Source organism: Diabrotica virgifera, chromosome 3, assembly GCF_917563875.1.
Source record: "Diabrotica virgifera virgifera chromosome 3, PGI_DIABVI_V3a".
NCBI classification, from domain to species: Eukaryota; Metazoa; Arthropoda; class Insecta; order Coleoptera; family Chrysomelidae; genus Diabrotica; species Diabrotica virgifera.
Window position 1 is genome coordinate 105511351 of NC_065445.1, and position 26251 is coordinate 105537601.

At 33.0% G+C, this 26251-nt stretch overlaps 1 protein-coding gene across 3 annotated transcripts in view; it reads left to right on the plus strand.

The window, feature by feature from the left end:
• Positions 1-26251, plus strand: part of LOC126881998 (probable serine/threonine-protein kinase DDB_G0282963) — a 222013-nt gene that overhangs the window by 110946 nt on the left and 84816 nt on the right. For all 3 annotated transcript variants that reach the window (XM_050646762.1, XM_050646761.1, XM_050646763.1), the window contains 2 exons: positions 3872-3949; positions 7398-7662. In XM_050646762.1, the coding sequence (XP_050502719.1) occupies positions 3872-3949; positions 7398-7662 (343 nt within the window). The remainder of the gene's footprint in view (positions 1-3871; positions 3950-7397; positions 7663-26251) is intronic.

Genomic DNA, 26251 nt, shown 5'->3' on the forward strand with positions numbered 1-26251 from the left:
AAGAAATCACTGACACTCTAACTTTTTTATTTGCGTACACGTTAGCGTATACCTAGACACAACCTTATATTTAGGTATATTCTTCTTCTCCTTCTTTAGTTTATTGGCCTCCACCTACTTGGGTATTTGGCCAGCTCATCATCGTGGAATAAGTCAAAAATATTTATATTCTAATGACATATATCGTATGTCATTGTAATAATATATACCAGTTTGTTAAAATTGAAGTTTTATACTGTTTTTGAAGGAAAGGAACGAAGGTTTACTATTGAAAATAAAACCATTTTGTAAAAGTACAAATTTTCCATGAATAGTTCAAACGATCAAAAACACTTCTAACGTCACATAAATGTATTTTCTACTGACGTTTATAACGTCTAATTAAAAATTTTGTTTACTTTATTGGAAAAATCTAAACGTAAAACTGAGTGACGTCACGACGCGTTTTGGACCACCTGTTTTAATTTGAATTTTTAATCGTCTTTAGGGGCCAAACGAAAGACAAACAAAACTTTTTTATCTTTGATACATCTTTTAAATTATGTTCTGTTGTGATTTATAACATTTTTTTCGAATTTAAAAATTTATGCAAGTTCCCTATTATTGCTTTGAAGGGAACTTTTTATTTGTGTAAATATTGTTAAAGATGTCGACTAAATTTTTCTTTGCCGTTTCCGGTAATTTCTCAATAAATATAGTTGGAATTTCATCAGGTCCTGGAGAAGTTTTTTTAGCATTATGGCTTTCGATAAGCTCGTCTAGTGTAATAGGCATATTGAGAGGGCATAAAATATCTTCTATTTTGATTTCTGACGATTCGGATTTTTCTTTGTGTTTTAAGAAAATAGAGATATTGGTCATTGCTCGAATGTAACTGATAGTGATCCGCTAAAATTTCTACAATTTCTAGTTTATCTGAAGTAATTAAGTTATTTAATATCTGTAGTAATGGTGTCGATGTGATTAACTTTGATTGAGCCTTTTATTTTCCTTATTTTCTGCCATATGTCACTTATTGGTGTAGATGAATTTATTGACGAGACATAATTGGCCCAGCTTTTTTAGACTTTTTGATTAGAAATCTGGACCTGGCTCTTAAGGCTCAAAGTCTAGCTAAGTTTCGGAATCGTGTTTTTTCAATATATTAAATGAGTGTTTTGTTTGTTTCAAAGAAGTTTCTATTTCGATATTCCACCAGGGTAGAGGTGTTTTAGTGGTAGAAAATATTGTTTTTTTTACAATAATAAATTGTTTTTCAACACTTTCTCTGTGATCAAGTTTAAAATTCAAGTTTGTGCATTACTGCAATACATTTTAATAATTATAAATTTAAAGAAATAATTTTTGCTAAATTACCATATTTAGATCAAACAAAGTGCCAAAGGCATGGATTTCAGGATTCCACGGGAAACGTAAAAAAGTTATAGCCCGGTTATAGATAAATGAAAAATTTAAAGAGATAGACCAATTGGTGTACAAATGGTAATACCACTTGTACACCAATTGGTCTATCTCTTTAAATTTCTCATTTATCTATAACCGGGCTATAATAGACGCGAAAATAACCGCAGTTTTAGTGACGTAAATCTAAAGGAGTATAATATATAGTCCTTTTCATGACCATTTTTCAGTGCGTAACAGTTTTTCGATTTCTCTCTAACGCATTAAATTGTATGTGACAGAAAGAAAGCCACGTCGGTGATTACAGACATTTAAAACATTTTTTCTAGTTATTTTAGTTGTCGATAGATGGCGCCATAATCAAAAAAGAATTATTTATTAAATAAAATAATAATATCAATATAATCTGTACAATTTATAAGACTATACAAATCAAAGAAAATACCATTTTATAAATGCAATAGACACAATTGATTTGTTTTTATTCCAAATTGAAAATAAAATGTGACAACTGTCAGATTTAACTAAAATGTCATGTTAGAATAAATGTCATAAATGTGTATTATCGCGGACTTTGGACTTACCTTTTTTTCTATAATTTGTGACGCACTGAAAAATGGTCATGAAAAGGAGAATAAATGTTTGTATTATATCACACAGGGGCGTGCGGTCAAATTTGAAACAGGGGAAGCAATTTATAAAACAAATGTAAAAACACCTATTTATAATTTAATTATATTCTTCTACCTGAACAAAAGTCTCGGTTATCAAAATTCTTAAGCCTATTTTCTATTCGTTGGCATATTTGATCTAAAATCTGATAGTATAGTCGGCGGTAGCACGATTGGATATCTCCAACATTATCAATGCGTATGCGTTTCCCTTTAGGCTCAAAACTTCTTGCCATCATATTATTCTAGCATTTTTCAAAGTCATCTTTCTCTTTTTGTTAGTAACATCTTCAAATTCGCTAATTTTTTTTTACACAGAAACCAATCTCGTTTATCTTGCATTGCAATACATTAAAATAAATTATCTGAGAATGTAAATATTTCTGAAAAAAGCAAAGTTAAAAAAACTCCAAAAATCCTCTCGAGCTTTTTATGGTTTCTGTATCCCACTTTTCACATTTTCGCCATTCTCCAAAACCCTAATACATAATATATATTTATAATATATTTATATAAATATTTAGTATTTATAATATAAATAATTCGATATATATTTATTTATATAAATAATTAAATAAAATCAATCTTCATAATTCCACAAAATCAGTCAGCGAAGCTCGTCATTGTCAAATGCTGGTAAATCCCATTTAAATTCAGGAAAACAGCTCCTTGTATGCAGTTGACAAAATTGCTTAACTTATATGCCCGAAATTTGAACTCGCCACTCTGCGTGTTAATACCCCGGTGATTTTTACATAGGCTGAGGGTGAGGAGCGGCAAATTTGAAATCAGATTGTCTGCCGACATGACTCCGAATACCAACGTAGAAATACGATCATGGCATATGGATCCGCGTACGGAACGAAAGCTAGATATGCAGCGCTGCTTCGAGTATTTCATTGCTTTGTTATTTACTGTATGATAAAAATAGAGTATAATACGTTTGTCTTTTCTTATTATTTGCTGCTTGTATTACATAATTAAATATTCTCGTATGCAACTTAAAATTCTGCTTAAGTGTTCGTTCATTTTTTTTTAAATAATCTCAGTTACTCAGTTGGTACAGTTGGTACGGTATTACCTACGGAAACCAAGGGAGGCAGTGCTTCCCTTGCTTCCATGGACCGCACGCCCCTGATATCACAATACCTTTGTTGTTTTTAGTATTTTCTTTACAATTTCAACACATTTTCCCACCTTTTAAACCTTTTTTAGACTTCTACAAATGTTTCAAAATCGAAATTAGTCAAATCCGTTCAGTCATTCTGGAGCTGTTATAAAAAAGTTATAAAAAAAAGTAAAATGACGTTTATTAAACGTCATTTATTGTTTATACATCGATAAGTGTACCAGGCAGACTGCGTGACTTCGATTAGGCTTTTATAAGATTAGATTTTTCTTCTTCTTCTTAGCCTTCTACCGTCCACGTTTGGACATAGGCCTCTCCCAACTCCTTTCATCGGTCTCTATCCTGAGCAACATATTTCCAATTTATTCCGGCTGCTCTTTTAATATCATCAACCCACCTCATCTGTGGTCTTCCTCTCGGTCGTTTATTTTGGTAAGGTCTCCAATGTTGCATTGTTGCATTCCAAAGTTGGTCTTTTTGTCTAGCAGTGTGGCCTGCGAAGCTCCATTTAAGTTTGGCAACTTTTGTTGTTATGTCCTCGACTTTTGTTTTTGATCTTACCCAGTCGTTCTTCTTTTTATCTGACAGTCGGATAAAAAGAATCTAATCTTATAAAAGCCTAATGTGAAGTCACGAGATTAGATTATAATTTAAATTTTTTATGTTACAGAAGTACGAAGGTCAGCAAGAGAACGAAAACCCAGAATACTTACCTATAGCATGTGTATTGAAATTTCAGAACAAAAATGTAAGTAACTAAAAGTAAATTTTTTTAAAACTTTTTAGAAGGCTGCTAAAGTGATTGTAAATACGACTTTAAATTCGGATGTATGTACTACACTGCGGTGGAAAAAATCGATCCACTAAAAAGTTGGTCATTTTTGATGTTTCGAATTTCCTAAACCTCTTGTCCGATTTAAGTGATTTTTTACCACGTTATAGCCTTATTAATTGATAATATCGCTGTAATAATATTGTTGCTGAACAGGTAAATTTTTAGGGGTATACGAATTAAACTGTGTTTTTTCTCAAAGTTCGCATCATCCTGTGGATTATTCTGTCATTTATAAAATACTGAAATTAAAACCCAACTATAGCCTCAGGTTTTCTTAACATTTTGTCTTTCGATTCATTCGCTTATATTGGATAATAAAAAAGTTAGGTACTTTAACAACTGGCCATGTTCGTCATCAGTACAGGGTGTTTCCAAATAAGTGTGACAAACTTTAAGGGGCAATTTTACATGAGAAAATAATGACAATTTGCTTTATAATCATATGTCCGCAAACGCTTCGTTTCCAAGATACGGGATGTTCAATTTTTTTTACAAACTGACTATTTATTTATTGCTTTAAAACCAGTTGAGATATGCAAATCAAATTTGGTGGGTTTTAAGACGTAATGATTGTACATTTTTTGACATACAATTAAGAATTCAATATTCACCATTGGCGCGCAAACGGGTATTATGACCGATAATATTACCCGTACGCACGCCAATGGTGAATATACAATTTTTAATTGTATGTTAAAAATGTGTAATAACTACGTCTTAAAACCCACCAAATTTCATTTGCATATCTTAACTGGTTTTAAAGCAATAAATAAATCATCAGTTTGTAAAAAAAAAATTGAACATCCCGTATCTCGGAAACGAAGCGTTTGCGGACATATGATTATAAAGCAAATTGTCATTATTTTCTCATGTAAAATTATCCCTTAAAGTTGGTCGCACTTATTTAGAAAACACCCTGTACTGATGACGAACATGGCCAGTTGTTAAAGTAACTAACTTTTTTATTATCCAACATAAGCGAATGAATTAGACCAGGGCGCATCTGTAAAAATATTAGTACATTTGGACGTTGAGAGGTGACTTAAATGTTTTTGCAGAAATTGCTTGAAAATAACTCAAATAATAATATTTGAGTTATCCTCCCTCTCAAAAAGGTCCGGAACATTGTTTCAATAATCAAAATGTCAAAAAATGAAGGAAAAATTCGATTTTTTTCTTCGTTTTTGATTATAACTTTAAAAGTAATCATTTTCGAGAGAAGTTGTACTGAAATAAAAGTTGCGTAATTACATTTTCCACAATATAGAATTGGTTAAAAATTTAAAAAATAATCAGCCTTGTTGCAAAATAGCAATAATGGCGAAAAAACCATACAAAAACAAGTAATCGCATTTTACGTTTTTCAACCATTTATGCTACACTTAGGACCTTCATATTTCATCCAGAAAAACTTTATGATACAGTTAAACAATACTGTAAATTTCATTTAGATCGGTTTAACAGATTTTGCAAAATAAATTTTGCAATCCAGCTATCGCAAAAAAAATTCATTTTTTCAAAATGTTACAGGACTGAAAATAAAGCAGATAGCAAGTTGAAATTTTTTTTGCGAATAAAAGTGTACTGTACCTTTCATTTGAAAATTTGCAAATCTAAAATTGATTAACAACCACGGCGTCAGGAATTTTTTTAAAGAAACATTAATTATTTGGTGCTACGCGCAGGACAGCGGATAGTTTGCTCTGATTGGGCATTCCAATGACCTTTGATAATGATTGATACATTTTAATTTTTATTACATTTCGATATAAATAAATAAATTTGTTTATTGCAAAATAAAAACACATACTCTATCCTTTGAAATAACACTTTTTTTATCAAAAACTTTATTCATATATTTTAACTTAGAGAATAAAAGTTTATTATTTTTATACATATGCAATTGTTTAAACAATATTTCACAAACAATAATAAAATTTGTTTGATTTTTGTGGAATTAAAATATTAAAATACAACAAAATATAGAGTAAGAAAATAATATATTACATAAAGATTGGAAGAAATTTTGGTGGAAATCAACTTGTGTGAATCGAACACCGCTGTCCTGCGCGTAGCACCAAGAATTAATGTTGATTTAAAAAATTTCCTGACGCCGTGGTAATTACTCGATTTTAATTATACAAATTGCAAATGAAAGGTACAGTACACTTCTATAAGTGAAAAAAAATTCAACTTGCTATCTGCTTTATTTTTAGTTCTGCAACATTCTAAAAAATGATTTTTTTTTGCGAAAGCTGGATTGCAAAATTTATTTTGCAAAATCTATTAAACCGATCTTAATTAAATTTACAGTGTTGTTTTACTATATCATAAAGTTTTTCTGGGTAAAACATGAAGGTCCTAAGTGTAAACCATGTATGAACCATACATGGTTCAAAAACGTAAAATGCGAATACTTGTTTTGTATGTTTTTTTCGCAATTATTGCTATTTTGCAACAAGGGTGACTATTTTTTAAATTTTTAACCAATTCTATATTGTAGGAAATTTAATTACACAACTTTTATGTCAGTATAACTTTTCTCAGAAATGAATACTTTTAAAGTTATAATCAAAAAACCAATAAAAAAATCGAATTTTTCCTTCATATTTTGACATTTTGATTATTTAAACAATGTTCCGGACCATTTTGAGTGGGAGGATAACTCAAATATTATTATTTGAGTTATTTTCAAGCACTTTCTGCAAAAAAATTTGGGTCACCTCTCAACGTCCATCTCAAAACAGATGCGCCCTGGACTAAATCGAAAGACAAAATGTTACGAAAACCTGAGGCTATAGTTGGGTTTTAATTTCAGTATTTTATAAATGACAGAATAATCCACAGGGTGATGCGAACTTTGAGAAAAAAGCACAGTTTGATTCGTACACCCGGTATACAATGACAGTTTGACTGTCTAGCAACAATATTATTACAGCGATATTGACAATGAATAAGGCTATAACGTGGTAAAAAATCGTTTAAATAGGACAACAGGTTTAGGAAATTCGAAACATCAAAAATGACCAAATGTTTAGTAGATTTTTTTGCACCGCAGTGTAGATTCATTGCATTGTTAGATGTTTAATTTCTCTCATAGAATGTCTCTCATTTTTGTTGTTTAAAAAAAATATTTTTAATATTGATTTTAATATTAATAATATTGACAATGAATAAGGCTATAACGTGGTAAAAAATCGTTTAAATAGGACAACAGGTTTAGGAAATTCGAAACATCAAAAATGACCAAATGTTTAGTAGATTTTTTTGCACCGCAGTGTAGATTCATTGCATTGTTAGATGTTTAATTTCTCTCATAGAATGTCTCTCATTTTTGTTGTTTAAAAAAAATATTTTTTAGTGGGCCGTTTGCTTGGTATAAGACGAGGTGAAAGATTAACCAAAAGTGTGAAAATAAATAGTTTTAACCAAAGTAGGTGTCCGACACCTCTAGAAGTACAAAAAATCAAGAATGGGATAAGAAGAAATACCAAAATTTCCACAATTTCAGAAAATAGCAATGGAGAAAGTTCCTCATCAAATCATAGCGCAATACCAAATATAGTTCCATGTCACCAAGAAAATACAGCAGATCCACAGGACAATATTAACGTTTTCAATGACTGGTAAGCAACAACTCGATGTCAGTAAATTTTATCATTTTAATATCATATTTTTTCTACAACCGTTTAATAACATACTCATTATTCACTATTTTTGTATAATAACACCCACTACTCTACCCGTGAGTAATAGTTCATTACTCACAAAGTTAGGTTCAAGTGGTGCATGCCACTTTTAATATATTAAACGTATATAAACTGCAAATACAATTACTTAAACTTGTTTATTTAATTCAATACATATACAGTGATGAGCGCGCTAATAACCGGCAAAATAGGTCAAAAGATGGAAAATGTATTAAGTTGTGAGATAAAAAGAAATGAAACTACTGGAGGTGAGATTTTATCGGTATTAACTTATAATTTACATTTTACATTACCATTATGGATAGTTTCCACCTTTATACCTTATACCTTTAAACGTCAGCTAGTTAACTTCGGTCATAATTCTAATTCTACGTATGACATTCTTTCAAACTCAGATTTATCAGGTTATGTATGTCTTCTTCTTCTTTGGTTTATTGGCCTCTACCTGCATGGGTATTTTGGCCAGCTCTCAGAATAAAGAAAAATCCCTTAGGCCCGATTGTACATTGGTAGCTTAAGCGATCGCTTAGTTGAACCTGGTTCAATTTTGAGCGTCGGTTTAACTTCATTCGGGTTTCAATGCCAAGTTCAGTTAAGCCGAGGTTCATACAAATTTTGGTTAGGTTGGCAACGTAAGGCATGCGTATTCAACCCAATTACCATTCAACCAAAGTTATACTTCTTTAGGCGCAATTGAGAGTAAAATTTCATAATACTGCGCTCATGCGCACACAGACAGTATGGCGTTTAGTTAGGAGTAAGATGAGTATTATTAAAACATTTTATTGTATATTTATTATACTTCACCTTTCAGTCTTTTTGTTACCGTGAATTGTCATTAGGTACGTCCGAACCGATACAGACACAGTCCTCGTAGCGTATTTGGTATAGCATTCGACCAGAGATCGAGAGGTCTTGAGTTCCAGTCCGGAGCAATCCTATACTTTTTTTTTTATTTTTTTGAAAGCGGTAGGCACAAAATTAGTTTGGTGTTTACAAAAATTTAAACAAACTGTTTAAAGTATATTTATTTTTAAGAAATCATATAATAGAAGTATAACTTCTTATGTGTGTACAAAGTACACACACATTCTTTTTTTTAATTAGTAGGTATTTTGTGTAACACCAGCAGAAAAAAGCTCATTTTGGCGCCCCCAAACACAGGCGCCCGCCTGCAGTGCATCCCTTGCAAGCCCGTTATCGCCGGCCCTAACTTTCTCTCCGGTTTTATGAGTAGAATTTTAGTTTACACTAAGCGTTGGATCATCCCGTTCTGTGTTTCTTCACATGTAAAAAAACAATATAATGGACCCTGAAACAGTTTATTCCAATAGACGAGTGTGTCATCAACATTTCGGGCCTATATTTTTTTCGCAAATTTGTAAAAGATTATAAGGTATTTATCTAAAAATCTTCCTACAAAAAACCTACCTTTCAAAAATTTCCATTCAACTAAATATTAAACATTGATTTATTACAAAAACAGTGCTTTCACATGACACATGGCAGTAGTGTTTAGCATTTTGAAAACAAATTTGAATTTGGAATATTTGAAGTTTTCAGTAAAAGTGTGATTTTTGTTTATTCGCGGTGTGCAAGTACTTGGAAGGGATACGTGAAACGATCGTGCGCGAATAGCGGAGAAATATTGCAACTTTCTTAAATAATTCATATTGTCAATTGAAATTGTAAAATTGACGTACATTTCATATCTATTGTCATTGAAGAAGAAAAATGATATGTTGCTCCACAATATTGATATGACTTGCAATTATTATTTAAAGGTAAATTTAATTAATTGTATTTTGCTTGCAGTACTGCATTTTAATAACTAATTTTATTTACTACATACAATTGTTTACGTTTTAATAACATAACCTGAATCTTATTTTTTCTTCTTATTATATTTTTGTGCTATGGCCTTGAGAATTATCCAGTAACCAGGACCAATATAATTGGCCAATATAATTAAAAGTGCGAATAAAGTTGCAGAGCGTAGAAATAGGTGTCGCTTTGCCGAACTTGCACGGTCCCAATATTGGTATTTCAGCCCCGATTACAACAATACCTACTACCATAACTTTAGACAGAACCTAAGACTTTTAGTATTTTTTATGTAGATGGAATTTTAAAAGGTAATTTTAAGCTATTGTATAATTATTGAATATAACATTGAATTGCTTTTCTGTTGTTTTTCTGTACCTTATAATTCAAAAATCACGCAAAATTTATTGTTTGAAACTCCCGCGTAACTAAAATTTGTCAATTTAGTTCACTTTCCAATCACGAGATTTCGTTAATTCGATCCGAAAGATTAACATGGTCGTGGACCGTCTAGAGCAGTGGTTCCCAACTGGTGGTCCGCGGAACCCTGGGGGTCCGCGAGGTATGGCTGAGGGGTCCGCAAGATATAAAAATAAATATATGAAGAGCCAGGGAGAAAAACGATATAAGTCCATTTTGCAAATTTTTTTAGGAGAGCGAAAACAAAGTTTTTCTCTCTAAATCGTTAAAATTAATAACATATCGCGCAAACTTAAAGTTATATCAAATTTTACATTGTTAACTATAATTTTGTTTATACATATACCTAAAAAATATATTTTCGTGTAAGACAGATTCGGCCTCCCCTTTTCACCACCACTGGCACTGGAACTAGATGGGGCCCTACTTTGGCTTTATGCCGTTAAAATGCGTCGCTGTCTCAAGGTTGCCAGGTCTGGTGAAAATTCACCAGATTTGGTGATTTTGTAACCCATTTGGTGATATATGGTGAAACCTTTTTTAAAAAGCTTAATATCTGGTGATTTTTTGACCTTATCTACATATTATAAATTTATTTTAAAATTTAAAAAGTACGATTACATTATTTTAGTGTGTTATTCGTTATTAAGAATCTCTCGACGGAGGACATTGACAAGATTTTTTGAACTTAAGTGGCTGATACACACGCAATCTTTAAGTACGCGGGTTTAAAGATCGCGGACTTACTCGGCTCGCCGTCGGTGATACACGGCAGACTTAAAGTACGCGGTTTTAAAGATCGCGGTCGCCGACACGGCAGACTAATAATCCATATTGTCGGGATTTTCAGTACCAACGTTTCATAAAAATGAACCTTTAGGTACATTTTCATGTTATTCTTTTTCTCATGATCATCTTTCAGTGCGTCACAGTTGTTCGATTTCTCTCTAACGCATTAAATTGTATGTGACAGAAAAAAAGGCACGTCTGTGAATACTTTGGAATTATTCTAGTTTGGTGATTATTCTAGTTGTCGATAGATGGCGCCATAATCAAAAAAGAATTATTTACTAAATAAAATAATAGTATTATCAATATAATCTGTACAATTTATAAGACTATACAAATGAAAGAAAATACCATTTTATAAATGCAATAGACACAATTGATTTGGTTTTATTCCAAATTGAAAATAAAATTTGCCAACTGTCAGATTTAACTAAAATGTCACGTTAGAATAAATGTCATAAATGTGTATTATCACGGACTTACCTTTTTTTTCTATAATTTGTGACGCACTGAAAAATGTTCAGGAAAAGGAGAATATATACATTTACATTATATTTGTCTGTTTAAGAGCACATGCGTGAAATTACGGATGATAAAAAGAACATATTAATTGATTGTATGTTACTAAAATATTATTTTTATATTATTTCGATATTATAAATTTAGCAAAAGTGTATTCGAATATGTCAAATGTACCCATTATTGGACACCCCCAGTTTCTGGACATATTCAGTTTATATTGATAGAAAAAATTCAAATAAATATCGAAATAATATAAAAATAATATTTTACTAACATACAATTAATTAATTATGTTCTATTTATCATCCGTAACTTCACGCATATGCTCTTAAATAGACAAATCTTTGATCTTTAATAACTCAAAAAGTATTGATTTATTTTAATAACGTGATATAACAAATTTTACTTAAAATTTGTCCCTCTATCGATTTGTGGGGTTATTTTTAATAAAATTGTTTTCACCCGCGGGATGGGGTGGTATTCACCAAGAGGGTAAAAGTGCAAGTTGGCACCAAATCAGTTTTATTTCTTGAGGTATGCTCTAACTAGTCACCAATTTTCATGCAAATCGATGTAGGTTTAACAAAATAGGAGGTGAAAACCTTTAATGATTGCACTAACTTTCCCCTTTCATCCCTTATTGCTACTTCCTGTATCCACTGAGGTGTCAGCCTGAAAGGGGTCATAATTGTCAATATACAATGGACATATTTCACAGGAAAAACTCCATATTACTTATGACGATGATTTTTCGTCTCTAGCTCTCCGTCTATATCGTAGCCTGCTGTGAGAAGTGTGTTTAGCAAAAAATTTAGAAATTGTCCTCGTGGTTAAATTTTTTATTTTCTGTATACCTAATTTTGCTGAATGATGTTTTTTAGTAGAGTTTGATTATTTTTTTGATCAGGTTTTGTTCAATAGAAGAATAATTTATTTTTTATAAGTGTGATAAGCTGTCAAAATCATGATGTGAAGTATAGCACTTGTTTTTTATCTATTTTAATTTAATACAAGGTAGGCATAAACAAACAAAATATCATAGATAAGATGGTAATATTTTCATCAGGAGGATAAAACAGCCTATAAATAATTAGGTTTATTCAAAAACAAATAATCAAAAATAATTTAGTATAGCTTAAAATAGTGTTTTACGGTTTTCTCAAAACTTATAAAATGTAACTTGTCTCCTTTCAACAATCAACGATTGCATTATTTCTAGGTAATTTGCTTAATTAGTGAAGATATAAGTGTAATTTTAAACGCAATAACATGATGGCTCGAGGCTCGTGGCTCGCGGCCGTGATACACGTACGGGTTACGAGTAAGATTTCAAACTTGTTGGATCGACGGCGTACTTACTCGGCGGACTTAAAGTTCGCGTACTTGCAGTGATACACGCGCGAAAAAGGTCGCGAGCCATAAGTTCGCGTACTTTATCGCGTGTGTATCACCCACTTTAGAGATGAAGTTCGTGTTTTTCTTCTTGACACCAAGTACGCAGATGTTCTCACTGACTTTTCTTGGCTTTGCTCAACTGCCTACTTAGCTGACGTGTTTGAACACTTGAATGTATTGAACTTAAGTTTGCAAGGGAAAAATGTAGACATGTTCAAAGTTGAAGATAAGATCAGTGCTATGGTAAAAAAGTGCCAGCTGTGGGCGGCAAGGATTGAAAACGAGTCGTTCACTAACTTTCCTAATTTGAAACCGTTCTTGGAGTCTGCAGAGCAGAGTTTACCTGACCCGATAAAGATCAACGCAGCCGAGCACCTACGCAGCCTAGCCACGATTTTTAGGATATACTTCCCTGAACCTGACCCTGACGATGGTTGGATTAGAAATCCTTTCAGCTGTCAAGCAATTGAACAAATCCAAGGCCTCACAGAAGAAGAATAAGATAAGCTTGTGGATTTGTCGAGTTGTGGTACGATGAAGGACATTTTAATGGCGAGAAAATAGCAGACTTCTGTGCAACAGCACGCAAGGATTACAAAGAACTTTGAGACAAGGCCTTGAAAAAAATCCTTCCGTGTGCAACAACCTGTCGGTGTGAGCAAGTATTTTCTTCCATGTGCTTCATGAAAAACAAATATAGGAATCGGCTTGACATGCGGTCGGATTTCAGAGTGAAAGTTTCAAGTTTGGAACCTAACATTACAGAAATAATGGATTCTAAGGTTAAATTCAACGTATCTCATTAATTGAGGAGTGAAAATTAAAACTAATAATGCACTTGTGTAGGTACTCTGTATTTTCACAAATAAATCCTAAATAGCATTAGTTTGATTTTTGTTTTCACATATTTTGGCTCTTTTCAGGTAACTTTAGGTTTGTTTAGGTCTTTAGGAAATAGTGGGGGTCCTCGTCATTGTAGTACCTTGATGAAGGGGTCCTTGGAAAAATTTAGTTGGAACCCCTGGTCTAGAGTATGTATGGTTTGTGATTAGAATATTTAAAATAAATTTTGAAGGTATCTTCTGTTTTGAACATTAGCTACTGTATTTTAAGCCATTCTACTTTTATATCTTGCTCCCCTTTTTTTACGGTTTGTAAGTAATTTCTCTAGTTTTTCATTACACTTAAAATTTTCCGAGGTCATTTTAAATACCTGAAATTTATTATTCTTTTTGGAACTGGAAATAACTTTCACCCAGTCGTCTGGTAAAAAAGTGTCTTTAAAATGCCGTTTTTGTTTTTCGATCACTCCAAAGTCTCGTGTCACATGCCAAATAGGAGTGACTTGAAACTAGAAACTTGTGATGTATGACTGTGGGACTGAAAGTATTGGAGACAGTCATGTAGGTACAAATAGATGCCAGTTTAATATTTCGATTCTGACCTCCGTATTGATCGCTGTACAAGATCAAAACCGGTGTGTTAACATACGTTTTTAGGTAGTGTAAAATTCAAGAACCAATTTCTTGTGGGCCAGGTGAGGCTATGCCTTCGTGCCATACATACATGTGTATCTGACCTGTCGTTAGATTGTAGATGCCAAAACAATACGTTCACCGCTGTCTCTTGTAATAGCTAAAGGAATACTTAAGGAGTAGCTAAAGTTTTCATCAAATCAAACGTAATTACTGTTGTGGCATCTTTATTCTTGGCTGCATCTTCCTTCATTCCACTTCGAGCTGCTTCTGCCATCTGTAAGTGTAACTGTTTTTCTGTTTCCATTCTGCTTTTTTCTACACCTACACATCTTTTTATTTTCATGTTATAAGCGTCACATCGTTTGCAAGTGTCAGTAAGAGGATAACGGAAATGAAGATTAAAATCTTTGAATTTGAATACCTTCACTTCTGGTTCTTCACTTTTTACATACAAATTAAAAAGTTTTGAGATATTTAAACCAGCTGATATAGTCTAGAAAGCCACTGCGCATCCGCTAGGAAAAATATTCCGGTTCGGATTTTTTGCACAATCTTACTCAAAAAGGACCCCTTTTAACAAATTTGCATGTTGCCAGGACCAAAAGTGGGCCAAAAATTTTTTAAACGTTTTTTTTTTGTTTTTTTCCTAAAATTATTTTTTTTGCATGGAACAAAGTTTTTTTATGTTTTTTCGATCATTCCAAACAGAAAAGGTCTTTAGTGACTTTTCTTTAAAGTTGATAGTTTATGACATATAAGCGATTAAAAATTGAAAAATTGCGAAATCGGCCATTTTTAACCTTCAAAAACTATGTGAAAATCTTAAAATTTGAATGTTGCCAAGGTAGGTAGATATTCTTTAAACATCGATTGATGAAATCCCGAAGAGTTTTTTGCAATGCAGTATTCAAAACTCCTTTGTTTTTTAATTTCTAATCACGCGTGCGCGACACTATTTTCCATCGTTGCATGTGTATACAGTATGGTGCAAATGAAAGGAATAAATTCGTTATTTCGTAAACCGGCGACTTTAAGGAAAAAACCCGAAACAGGTCGATTTTTATTTTTAAGTTGTGATATTGTGGCATACATATATGGTATACTAGTAACGTCATCCGTCTGGGCGTGATGACGTAATCGATGATTTTTTTAAATGAGAATAGGGGTCGTGTGGTAGCTCATTTGAAAGGTTCTTCAATTCTCTATTCAGTAATGTAAACATTTACATAATTATTTATACAGGGTGTCCAAAAATTTTTTATTAAATTAAATTATTTGACAAAAAAAGAAGTAGAAGGACACCCTGTATAAATAATTATATACATGTTTATATTACTGAATAGAGAATTGAAGAACCTTTCAAATGAGCTAGCCCACGACCCCTATTTTCATTTAAAAAAATCATCGATTACGTCGTAACGCCCAGATGGATGACTCACTAGTATACCATATATGCCACAGTATCATAACTTAAAAATAAAAATCGACCTTTTTCGGGATTTTTCCTTAAAGTCGCCGGTTTACGAAATAACGAATTTATTCCTTTCATTTGCACCATACTGTCGGTGAAAAATAGTGTCGCGCACGCTTGATTAGCAATTAAAAAACAAAGGAGTTTTGAATATTGTATTGCAAAAAACTTTTCGGGATTTCATCAATCGATGTTTAAAGAATATCTACCTACCTTGGCAACATTCAAATTTTCAATTTTTCACATAGTTTTTGAGGGTTAAAAATGGCCAATTTCGATTTTTTTCAATTTTTAATCGCTTATATGTCAAAAACTATCAACTTTAGAGAAATGTCACTAAAGACCTTTTCTGTTTGGAATGATCCAAAAAACCTAAAACAACTTTGTTCCATGCAAAAAAAAGTAAGGAAAAAAACAAAAAAAAAACGTTTAAAAAATTTTTGACCCACTTTTGGTGCTGGCAACATGCAAATTTGTTAAAAGGGGTCCTTTTTGAGTAAGATTGTGCAAAAAATCCGAATCGGAATATTTTTCCTAGCGGATGCGCAGTGGCTTTCTGGACTAATAGATACTCATTCATTTTGAGACATTCGGAATAGCAAATCATACAACGCAAAAATTCCTACCTCACACTATTAACTGCTCAAAATTTGAGCATTTGATTTAATCAACTTAATCTTTCATTAAAAAAAGAAGAATTATTGGAAATAGTGGTCACGTATTATACTAAACTCATGAAATTTTGTGAAATTTATTTCTACAAAATATCTTTATTTCGTACAATCATTTTCGCATTTGTTATCATTACATTATATGTAATGATGTAAATAAATAATTATTGATTTCTTCTCTTCTTGCAGTACCGTCTTCTATCGGAGGTTGACTACCATCACAGCAATTTTAACTTTGTTGGCTGCAGCTCTAAACAATTGTATTGAACTGCACCCGCACTACTCCCTTAAATTTCGCAACCAGGAAATCCTTCTACATCCCACATTTCTTTTTCCCGAGATTTTTCCTTAGATTATGAGCCTTAGCAGGGAGTACTTTCGCCTCTCATTATGTGGCCTAGATATTCCAGTTTTCTCGTTTGTATTGTTTTTATGACTTCTCATTCCTTCCCCATCTTCAGCAAAACATCTTAATTTGTCACTCTATCTGTCCATGGTATTTTCCACATTCTCCTGTAGCACCACATCTCGAATGATTCAATGTTTTTGATGTTTATCTTTTTCAATGTCCAAGCTTCCATCCCGTACAACAGTACGGAGAAAACATAGCACCTTAACATTCTCGTTCTTAATTTCAAATTTATGTCCCGGCAGCATAGGAACTTTTTGATCCCCATTCAAACCCCTAAATATTTGTAGAACGTAACTCTTTCCACTTACTTATTATTTATGGTTAAATTCACATTGGTGTATATCTTCTTCGTTGCAATCATAAATTTAGTTTTTTTGATGTTCAATTTTAGACCATACTTGTTGGTATGCGTGTTTATGTTTTCCAGCAAATACTGTAAATTTGCTAGGCTATCTGTTACTATTAGCGTGTCATCGGCGTATCGTATATTGTTAATTAACTCTCTGTTAATGTTCATACCAATGTTTTGATCTAGGAGCGCTTCTTGACATATTGTTTCGCTATATATATATATATATATATATATATATATATATATATATATATATATGAAAAGAGAAAATAATTATTCTCTTGGTAGCCCGGCGAATAGCAAAATCAAGCTTTATAACAATAAAGCTATGAAAGGCGACGTAACGGAATCCTTTTTCCGACAATACATCATGCAAACACCGTTTGGGCTAACCAATTCGTCTCTTACTGGAGAATACAGTAAAATGAAAAATAGATAATTGCATTTCAGTTATATTCGAACCCCACCGGTGCCCCGACTAGTTTCGACTCATGTCAAGTCGTCATCAGGAGACACTAGGTAGGTGTTCGAAGCTAACTGATTTGCGGCTATTACTTCGTGAATTTATAAACTAAATCCACCAGAGTATACTTAGTACGACCTCTATATGTGAAAAGAGAAAATAATTATTCTCTTGGTAGCCCGGCGAATAGCAAAATCAAGCTTTATAACAATAAAGCTATGAAAGGCGATGTAACGGAATCCTTTTTCCGACAATACATCATGCAAACACCGTTTGGGCTAACCAATTCGTCTCTTACTGGAGAATACAGTAAAATGAAAAATAGATAATTGCATTTCAGTTAGATTCGAACCCCACCGGTGCCCCGACTAGTTTCGACTCATGTCAAGTCGTCATCAGGAGACACTAGGTAGGTGTTCGAAGCTAACTGATTTGCGGCTATTACTTCGTGAATTTATAAACTAAATCCACCAGAGTATACTTAGTACGACCTCTATATGTGAAAAGAGAAAATAATTATTCTCTTGGTAGCCCGGCGAATAGCAAAATCAAGCTTTATAACAATAAAGCTATGAAAGGCGATGTAACGGAATCCTTTTTCCGACAATACATCATGCAAACACCGTTTGGGCTAACCAATTCGTCTCTTACTGGAGAATACAGTAAAATGAAAAATAGATAATTGCATTTCAGTTAGATTCGAACCCCACCGGTGCCCCGACTAGTTTCGACTCATGTCAAGTCGTCATCAGGAGACACTAGGTAGGTGTTCGAAGCTAACTGATTTGCGGCTATTACTTCGTGAATTTATAAACTAAATCCACCAGAGTATACTTAGTACGACCTCTATATGTGAAAAGAGAAAATAATTATTCTCTTGGTAGCCCGGCGAATAGCAAAATCAAGCTTTATAACAATAAAGCTATGAAAGGCGATGTAACGGAATCCTTTTTCCGACAATACATCATGCAAACACCGTTTGGGCTAACCAATTCGTCTCTTACTGGAGAATACAGTACAAAGAAAAATAGATAATTGCATTTCAGTTAGATTCGAACCCCACCGGTGCCCCGACTAGTTTCGACTCATGTCAAGTCGTCATCAGGAGACACTAGGTAGGTGTTCGAAGCTAACTGATTTGCGGCTATTACTTCGTGAATTTATAAACTAAATCCACCAGAGTATACTTAGTACGACCTCTATATGTGAAAAGAGAAAATAATTATTCTCTTGGTAGCCCGGCGAATAGCAAAATCAAGCTTTATAACAATAAAGCTATGAAAGGCGATGTAACGGAATCCTTTTTCCGACAATACATCATGCAAACACCGTTTGGGCTAACCAATTCGTCTCTTACTGGAGAATACAGTAAAATGAAAAATAGATAATTGCATTTCAGTTAGATTCGAACCCCACCGGTGCCCCGACTAGTTTCGACTCATGTCAAGTCGTCATCAGGAGACACTAGGTAGGTGTTCGAAGCTAACTGATTTGCGGCTATTACTTCGTGAATTTATAAACTAAATCCACCAGAGTATACTTAGTACGACCTCTATATGTGAAAAGAGAAAATAATTATTCTCTTGGTAGCCCGGCGAATAGCAAAATCAAGCTTTATAACAATAAAGCTATGAAAGGCGATGTAACGGAATCCTTTTTCCGACAATACATCATGCAAACACCGTTTGGGCTAACCAATTCGTCTCTTACTGGAGAATACAGTACAAAGAAAAATAGATAATTGCATTTCAGTTAGATTCGAACCCCACCGGTGCCCCGACTAGTTTCGACTCATGTCAAGTCGTCATCAGGAGACACTAGGTAGGTGTTCGAAGCTAACTGATTTGCGGCTATTACTTCGTGAATTTATAAACTAAATCCACCAGAGTATACTTAGTACGACCTCTATATGTGAAAAGAGAAAATAATTATTCTCTTGGTAGCCCGGCGAATAGCAAAATCAAGCTTTATAACAATAAAGCTATGAAAGGCGATGTAACGGAATCCTTTTTCCGACAATACATCATGCAAACACCGTTTGGGCTAACCAATTCGTCTCTTACTGGAGAATACAGTAAAATGAAAAATAGATAATTGCATTTCAGTTAGATTCGAACCCCACCGGTGCCCCGACTAGTTCGAACACCTACCTAGTGTCTCCTGATGACGACTTGACATGAGTCGAAACTAGTCGGGGCACCGGTGGGGTTCGAATCTAACTGAAATGCAATTATCTATTTTTCATTTTACTGTATTCTCCAGTAAGAGACGAATTGGTTAGCCCAAACGGTGTTTGCATGATGTATTGTCGGAAAAAGGATTCCGTTACATCGCCTTTCATAGCTTTATTGTTATAAAGCTTGATTTTGCTATTCGCCGGGCTACCAAGAGAATAATTATTTTCTCTTTTCACATATAGAGGTCGTACTAAGTATACTCTGGTAGATTTAGTTTATAAATTCACGAAGTAATAGCCGCAAATCAGTTAGCTTCGAACACCTACCTAGTGTCTCCTGATGACGACTTGACATGAGTCGAAACTAGTCGGGGCACCGGGGGGGTTCGAATCTAACTGAAATGCAATTATCTATTTTTCATTTTACTGTATTCTCCAGTAAGAGACGAATTGGTTAGCCCAAACGGTGTTTGCATGATGTATTGTCGGAAAAAGGATTCCGTTACATCGCCTTTCATAGCTTTATTGTTATAAAGCTTGATTTTGCTATTCGCCGGGCTACCAAGAGAATAATTATTTTCTCTTTTCACATATAGAGGTCGTACTAAGTATACTCTGGTGGATTTAGTTTATAAATTCACGAAGTAATAGCCGCAAATCAGTTAGCTTCGAACACCTACCTAGTGTCTCCTGATGACGACTTGACATGAGTCGAAACTAGTCGGGGCACCGGTGGGGTTCGAATCTAACTGAAATGCAATTATCTATTTTTCATTTTACTGTATTCTCCAGTAAGAGACGAATTGGTTAGCCCAAACGGTGTTTGCATGATGTATTGTCGGAAAAAGGATTCCGTTACATCGCCTTTCATAGCTTTATTGTTATAAAGCTTGATTTTGCTATTCGCCGGGCTACCAAGAGAATAATTATTTTCTCTTTTCACATATAGAGGTCGTACTAAGTATACTCTGGTGGATTTAGTTTATAAATTCACGAAGTAATAGCCGCAAATCAGTTAGCTTCGAACACCTACCTAGTGTCTCCTGATGACGACTTGACATGAGTCGAAACTAGTCGGGGCACCGGTGGGGTTCGAATCTAACTGAAATGCAATTATCTATTTTTCATTTTACTGTATTCTCCAGTAAGAGACGAATTGGTTAGCCCAAACGGTGTTTGCATGATGTATTGTCGGAAAAAGGATTCCGTTACATCGCCTTTCATAGCTTTATTGTTATAAAGCTTGATTTTGCTATTCGCCGGGCTACCAAGAGAATAATTATTTTCTCTTTTCACATATAGAGGTCGTACTAAGTATACTCTGGTGGATTTAGTTTATAAATTCACGAAGTAATAGCCGCAAATCAGTTAGCTTCGAACACCTACCTAGTGTCTCCTGATGACGACTTGACATGAGTCGAAACTAGTCGGGGCACCGGTGGGGTTCGAATCTAACTGAAATGCAATTATCTATTTTTCATATATATATATATATATATATATATTTATATATATATATATATGTTTATTTTATATATATATATATATATATATATATATATATATATATATATATATATATATTGATGTGATCTTGATTATTGATATGAGGTAATATTCTTATATGTCATTTAATTTAATCAATGCATTAATAATAATCTAATTAATTTACCAGATCACATATCAATATGTTTTCAATCTCAGGGCGAATTATAAAATTAATTACTTACTCTCGTGGGTTCCAAGTATTTCTCAATGGTTCCTAATCGGGATAGGAAAGAAAAGAGTAAAATAATACACACATATGGGTTACAATTATAATCAAAATATTGTTTATTTTATTTAAATGGCAATCATTGCTTAATATTTGCTAGATCTTATTATTCTTAAACATAACATTTACAAATGGGAATCTTATTTCCTTTTGGTTTCCAATTGAAAGTTTTTATTAACATTTAACTATTAGGATTTATTAGCAACAATTCTATTTAAGTTTGATGAAGCTTTTCTGATATTATTGATTATGTTCTTCAATTTTAAATGTGGTATTTAATACGAAAAACCCATACATTCATGTCCAAACAAATGAGACTGACCTTTTTCTGGTGAACTGAGAATGTCTTCACACAAGACCCGTTTCCTGCTATCCTTGGCTGCGATCAAAACCTCGTCCTGGCTTCCAGTAATGTTCTCCTTTGAAACTAGCTCGTATAGCTCTCGTTCCTGCTTCTGTCGTGATGCTGTGTTCTACCTTTTTCGAAACTGCAATCAGCTACCGGGAACTCTTGGCTCAAGGAGGTTCTTTACTCTCAACCTGGCCTACCTCTCGTTCCACGATAGATACTCCACACTCACGGAACTACACCGGCTTTCTCACTCTCCGTACACTACCGTCTACTACTGGACTTCACTTCTCGACAGCTCAAAACATTCTGATCCCTCTTTTCAGTCATTCACCTACTTTCTAAATATCCCTTCCAGATTCACAAATCAACCTTCCACCACCAACTCTCATTCGCAGTATTCCTCAAAACCCATTTTTAATCTTTCTAAATATGCTTAATGGATTTCCAAAAAAAAAATAGTTAATTCCCATTCTAAAATTACTTTCTACTATTTACAAAATTTAATGACCTATTATCTATTTCAACTGAGTCTTATTTAGCATAGGCTAATGATCGAACCTTCCGCGAACAACGATAATGAACTATTATCTATTTCAACTGAGTCTTATTTAGCATAGGCTAATGATCGAACCTTCCGCGAACAACGATAATGGTACGCGCCATTCACTTTGTTTATTCTAAGCGCATTGTCCCGAGTTTCGTATGCTTCTTCTAATCACTTCTTAAAATTAAATATAACAATTTGTTGTATACAGGTTGTTCTAAATTTATATGCCCGTGGTTGAGAAAATTGAAAATATTTTATATTAAATTCAATTTTGTTTATAATTATCAAATTTTAATTTTCATATCAAATAGAAATATAACAATATATATATATATATATATATATATATATATATATATATATATATATATATATATATATATATATATATATATATATATATATATATATATTAAATAGTAGTGGAGAAAGCACACAACCCTGACGCACACCTCGACGAATCTCAATTTCTTCGGTTAACTCATTATCACCTTTGATTTTTATTTGTCCCCAGTACAACCTGGATATGGTGTTAATGTCGCGACTGTCGATGTTTTTGTTTCTTAGGATTTTATACAGTTTTTTGTGTCTGACTTTATCGAAGGCCTTCTCAAAATCTATAAAACCTATATAGAGGTCTTGGTTTACATCCAAACATCTCTGCATTAATACACTCAGACCAAACAAAGCTTCCCGTGTTCCCAGTCCACTTCTGAATTCAAACTCCTCTTCTAATTTATTAAATATTCTTTTGTGTATTATTTTTAAAAATACTTTCAATGTGTATAATCAATGGTCTGTGGTCTGAACACTCTCTGGCGTTATTCGTCTTCGGGATTGTGACAAAAGTAGAGGAGAGCCATTTCTTTGGTATGATGCCTGTTTTATAAATTGTGTTAAAGATGTTCACCATTATTTCAAGTGTGTCGTCGTCTATAAGTTTTAACAATTCTACAAGAATTTCATTTGGTCCTGCAGCTTTACCCCTTTTAGTGTTCCTTCTAGCATATTCTACTACGCTTTTTAGGATTCCAGGCCCTGTTGTGTCGTCTGTAGGCAGAGCTGGGCCGGGTACTGATAAATTGTACTCGGGTACAAAGTACCGGGTACTTTTCATACTTGAGGAACGAGTACAGAGTACCGAGTACATTGCTCAAAAAAAGTACTCAGAGTACAATACTCAAAGTACAATTACCCGAATTTCTCGGGTACTTAAGCGGCGTTTAGACACGGGCGGAGGTAAATTCCTCACCAACCAGTAAAAACATATAATCCGACAGGTATTTTCCTCACCAAATTTAAGGGTTCCTATTAAGGACACGCGCCAACTCGTAACTCTTAATGACAAACTTTTTTAAATCAAAATGTACACCGGCCAATTCGTAACTTTTCTACCTGACCAACTCGCAACTTTATACAGGTGAATTCGAAACCATTGTTTAATAGTTGTTAGGTTAAAAGGTAAGAAATAAATTTGAACAGTAACGGATTAGGCCAACACGGGGCATATAGCATATTATTATGTAAACGAATGGTTATTGGTTTGCTTAAACACATGTTGTGTATTATGTGTACCTACCTATAAAAAAATAATAATAATTGACTTATGCTCCTTCTCAAATATGCCCGGACATTAATAAAAAAATTAAAATATTTAAAAATTTCGAAAAACATTTTTTTTTCTACATTCTTTTCTTATAACTTTAAAACGATTTATTTTGAAGCAAAGTCGTAGCAAATTAAAATAAAGATAATTGAATTTTTTATGATATACGACTAGTTAAAAATGTCTTAAATTATTACCCTTTCTGCAAAATTGCAATAAATACAAAATAAGGGGGCAAAATAAGCCTCTTTTTATTATTCAGTGTTTTTCATCAACTTTGGTTGCACTTAGAACCTTCGTAATTCGCATAGAAAATCCTTATAACATACTTAAATCGTCCACCAAATTTCATTAAAATCGACCTGATAAATTTTGCATAATACATAATAATATTTTTAATAATTTTTTTAAAAAAGTTCAAATTTTTTAAAAACTTTCTGAACAGAAAGTAGACCATTTAGAGGTTTGCTAATTTTTTCACATATAAAGAGGCTCTCTGCCTATCTAATACACTTTACAGAATTAAAATCGGATTATCTAAGAGGCCTCAGGACTGTTTTAAAGTTATAAACAATTTTTTGGCTTATAGACAAATACAGTGAGGACGTTTGAGTTGGAATAAATTCATTTTCTCGAGAATGGGCGTCTCTGGAGATAAATCCCGAAATAAGTCGATTTTTATTTTTAAATTCTAATTTTTTGGTATACATATCATACCAGTGACGTCATCCATCTGGGCGTGATGACTCAATCGATGATTTTTTAAAATAAAAATAGGGGCCGTATGATAGCAGGCCGTATGATTCCGTCAGTATAACAGGTTGCCTTGCAACCAGATGCAGAACAGTACCATAAATGTTTTCCACTTTTTAGCACTTTCTTTAATTGAAATTTAAAATTATTTACCACCAATAACTTACACCCACGTGCACTCATTACGAAATCTGTTATCTGTTACAAGAATTTCAGTCATTTTCACAAAATGTATTTGGATTTTCTCTAGTAACTGTTCCAAGAGACAATACATAAATGATGAATACATTTTACACCACCTTCAAAGAGAGTAATTTTTACAGGTACATACCTGGAATACCGGTATTCAATTATCAACATTACTTAAAAATGAAAGTTATTGTGAGGGACACGATCTATGAGAAATGTTAAAACCCGGCTTAATGGTAATCCGGTAATAAGTATCTATTGATAACTGTTGTAATACAGACCCCCCGAGAGACATTTACAGAGTTGTATCCAACATTCTAATAAAATTATCGGAAAAAGTGTTGAATTTCGAGTTATTATATAATTTGTGTACTTAAATGTTTTTTCCAATTGATCGATATACTGATTATTTTTTAAGTAAACTACCTCGTATTATATATAGTATTTAGAAAAATTTACCTTCACCCTTTTTCCAAAACTAAGATTGTCAAAATAAAATATTTTTTCAGTTACGATAATAAAAATTTTGCTTTGGTGGATTTACAAGTTTTTTTATTAACCGTACTTCGGTTTTTAACAAGTTCGTCAATGAACACTTAATATTAATATATTATACAGCCAGGTCCTAAAGTAACGGATAAATATAATTTCTACATAATTATAAAGTAGATGAAAACTCCTGAACCAGGTCAATTTTTACACACAAAAATATACGTTCTCAATAAAATCGTTCAAATACCCCCTTAACCCCATAAGGATAATAGCTACTTTTTGAGACATTTACCTAAATGTTTAAAAAGATTCGATGTTACTTTTTTGTCAACCAGATAACTAATATACTAGTCAATCGTGACAACTATTTTAGTCGAGGACTTTTTTATGTAAGAAATAAAAATATTACATTTCTGAATAGAGAATTGAAAACCATCTTAAACCCCGTATCACACGCCTTCATTTAAACTCTTTAAAGGGGTAGCTAACCATTGGGGGGGTTAAGAAGGTAGTTAAATGATTTTATTGAGAAAGTGTATTCTTGTGTATATTTGAGGATTTTTCGTATGCGCTTATAATTTAGGTAGAAAATGAATTTATCCGTTATTTTAGGACATCACTATATAAAAGAAGTAAAATTTGTTCACAATAAAAGTACAAAATTTTTTGTAAAAGGTATATATTTTGTAAAAAAGTAAAAAACTCTGCAACGAAAGTCGTCGTTGTTACATGGAAAAAGCTTTTGGGGGACATGACACCATCATAAGTTAAAGTAAAACAGGTTAAAATTAGACTTACAGGTATGAAAAAAATGGTTCT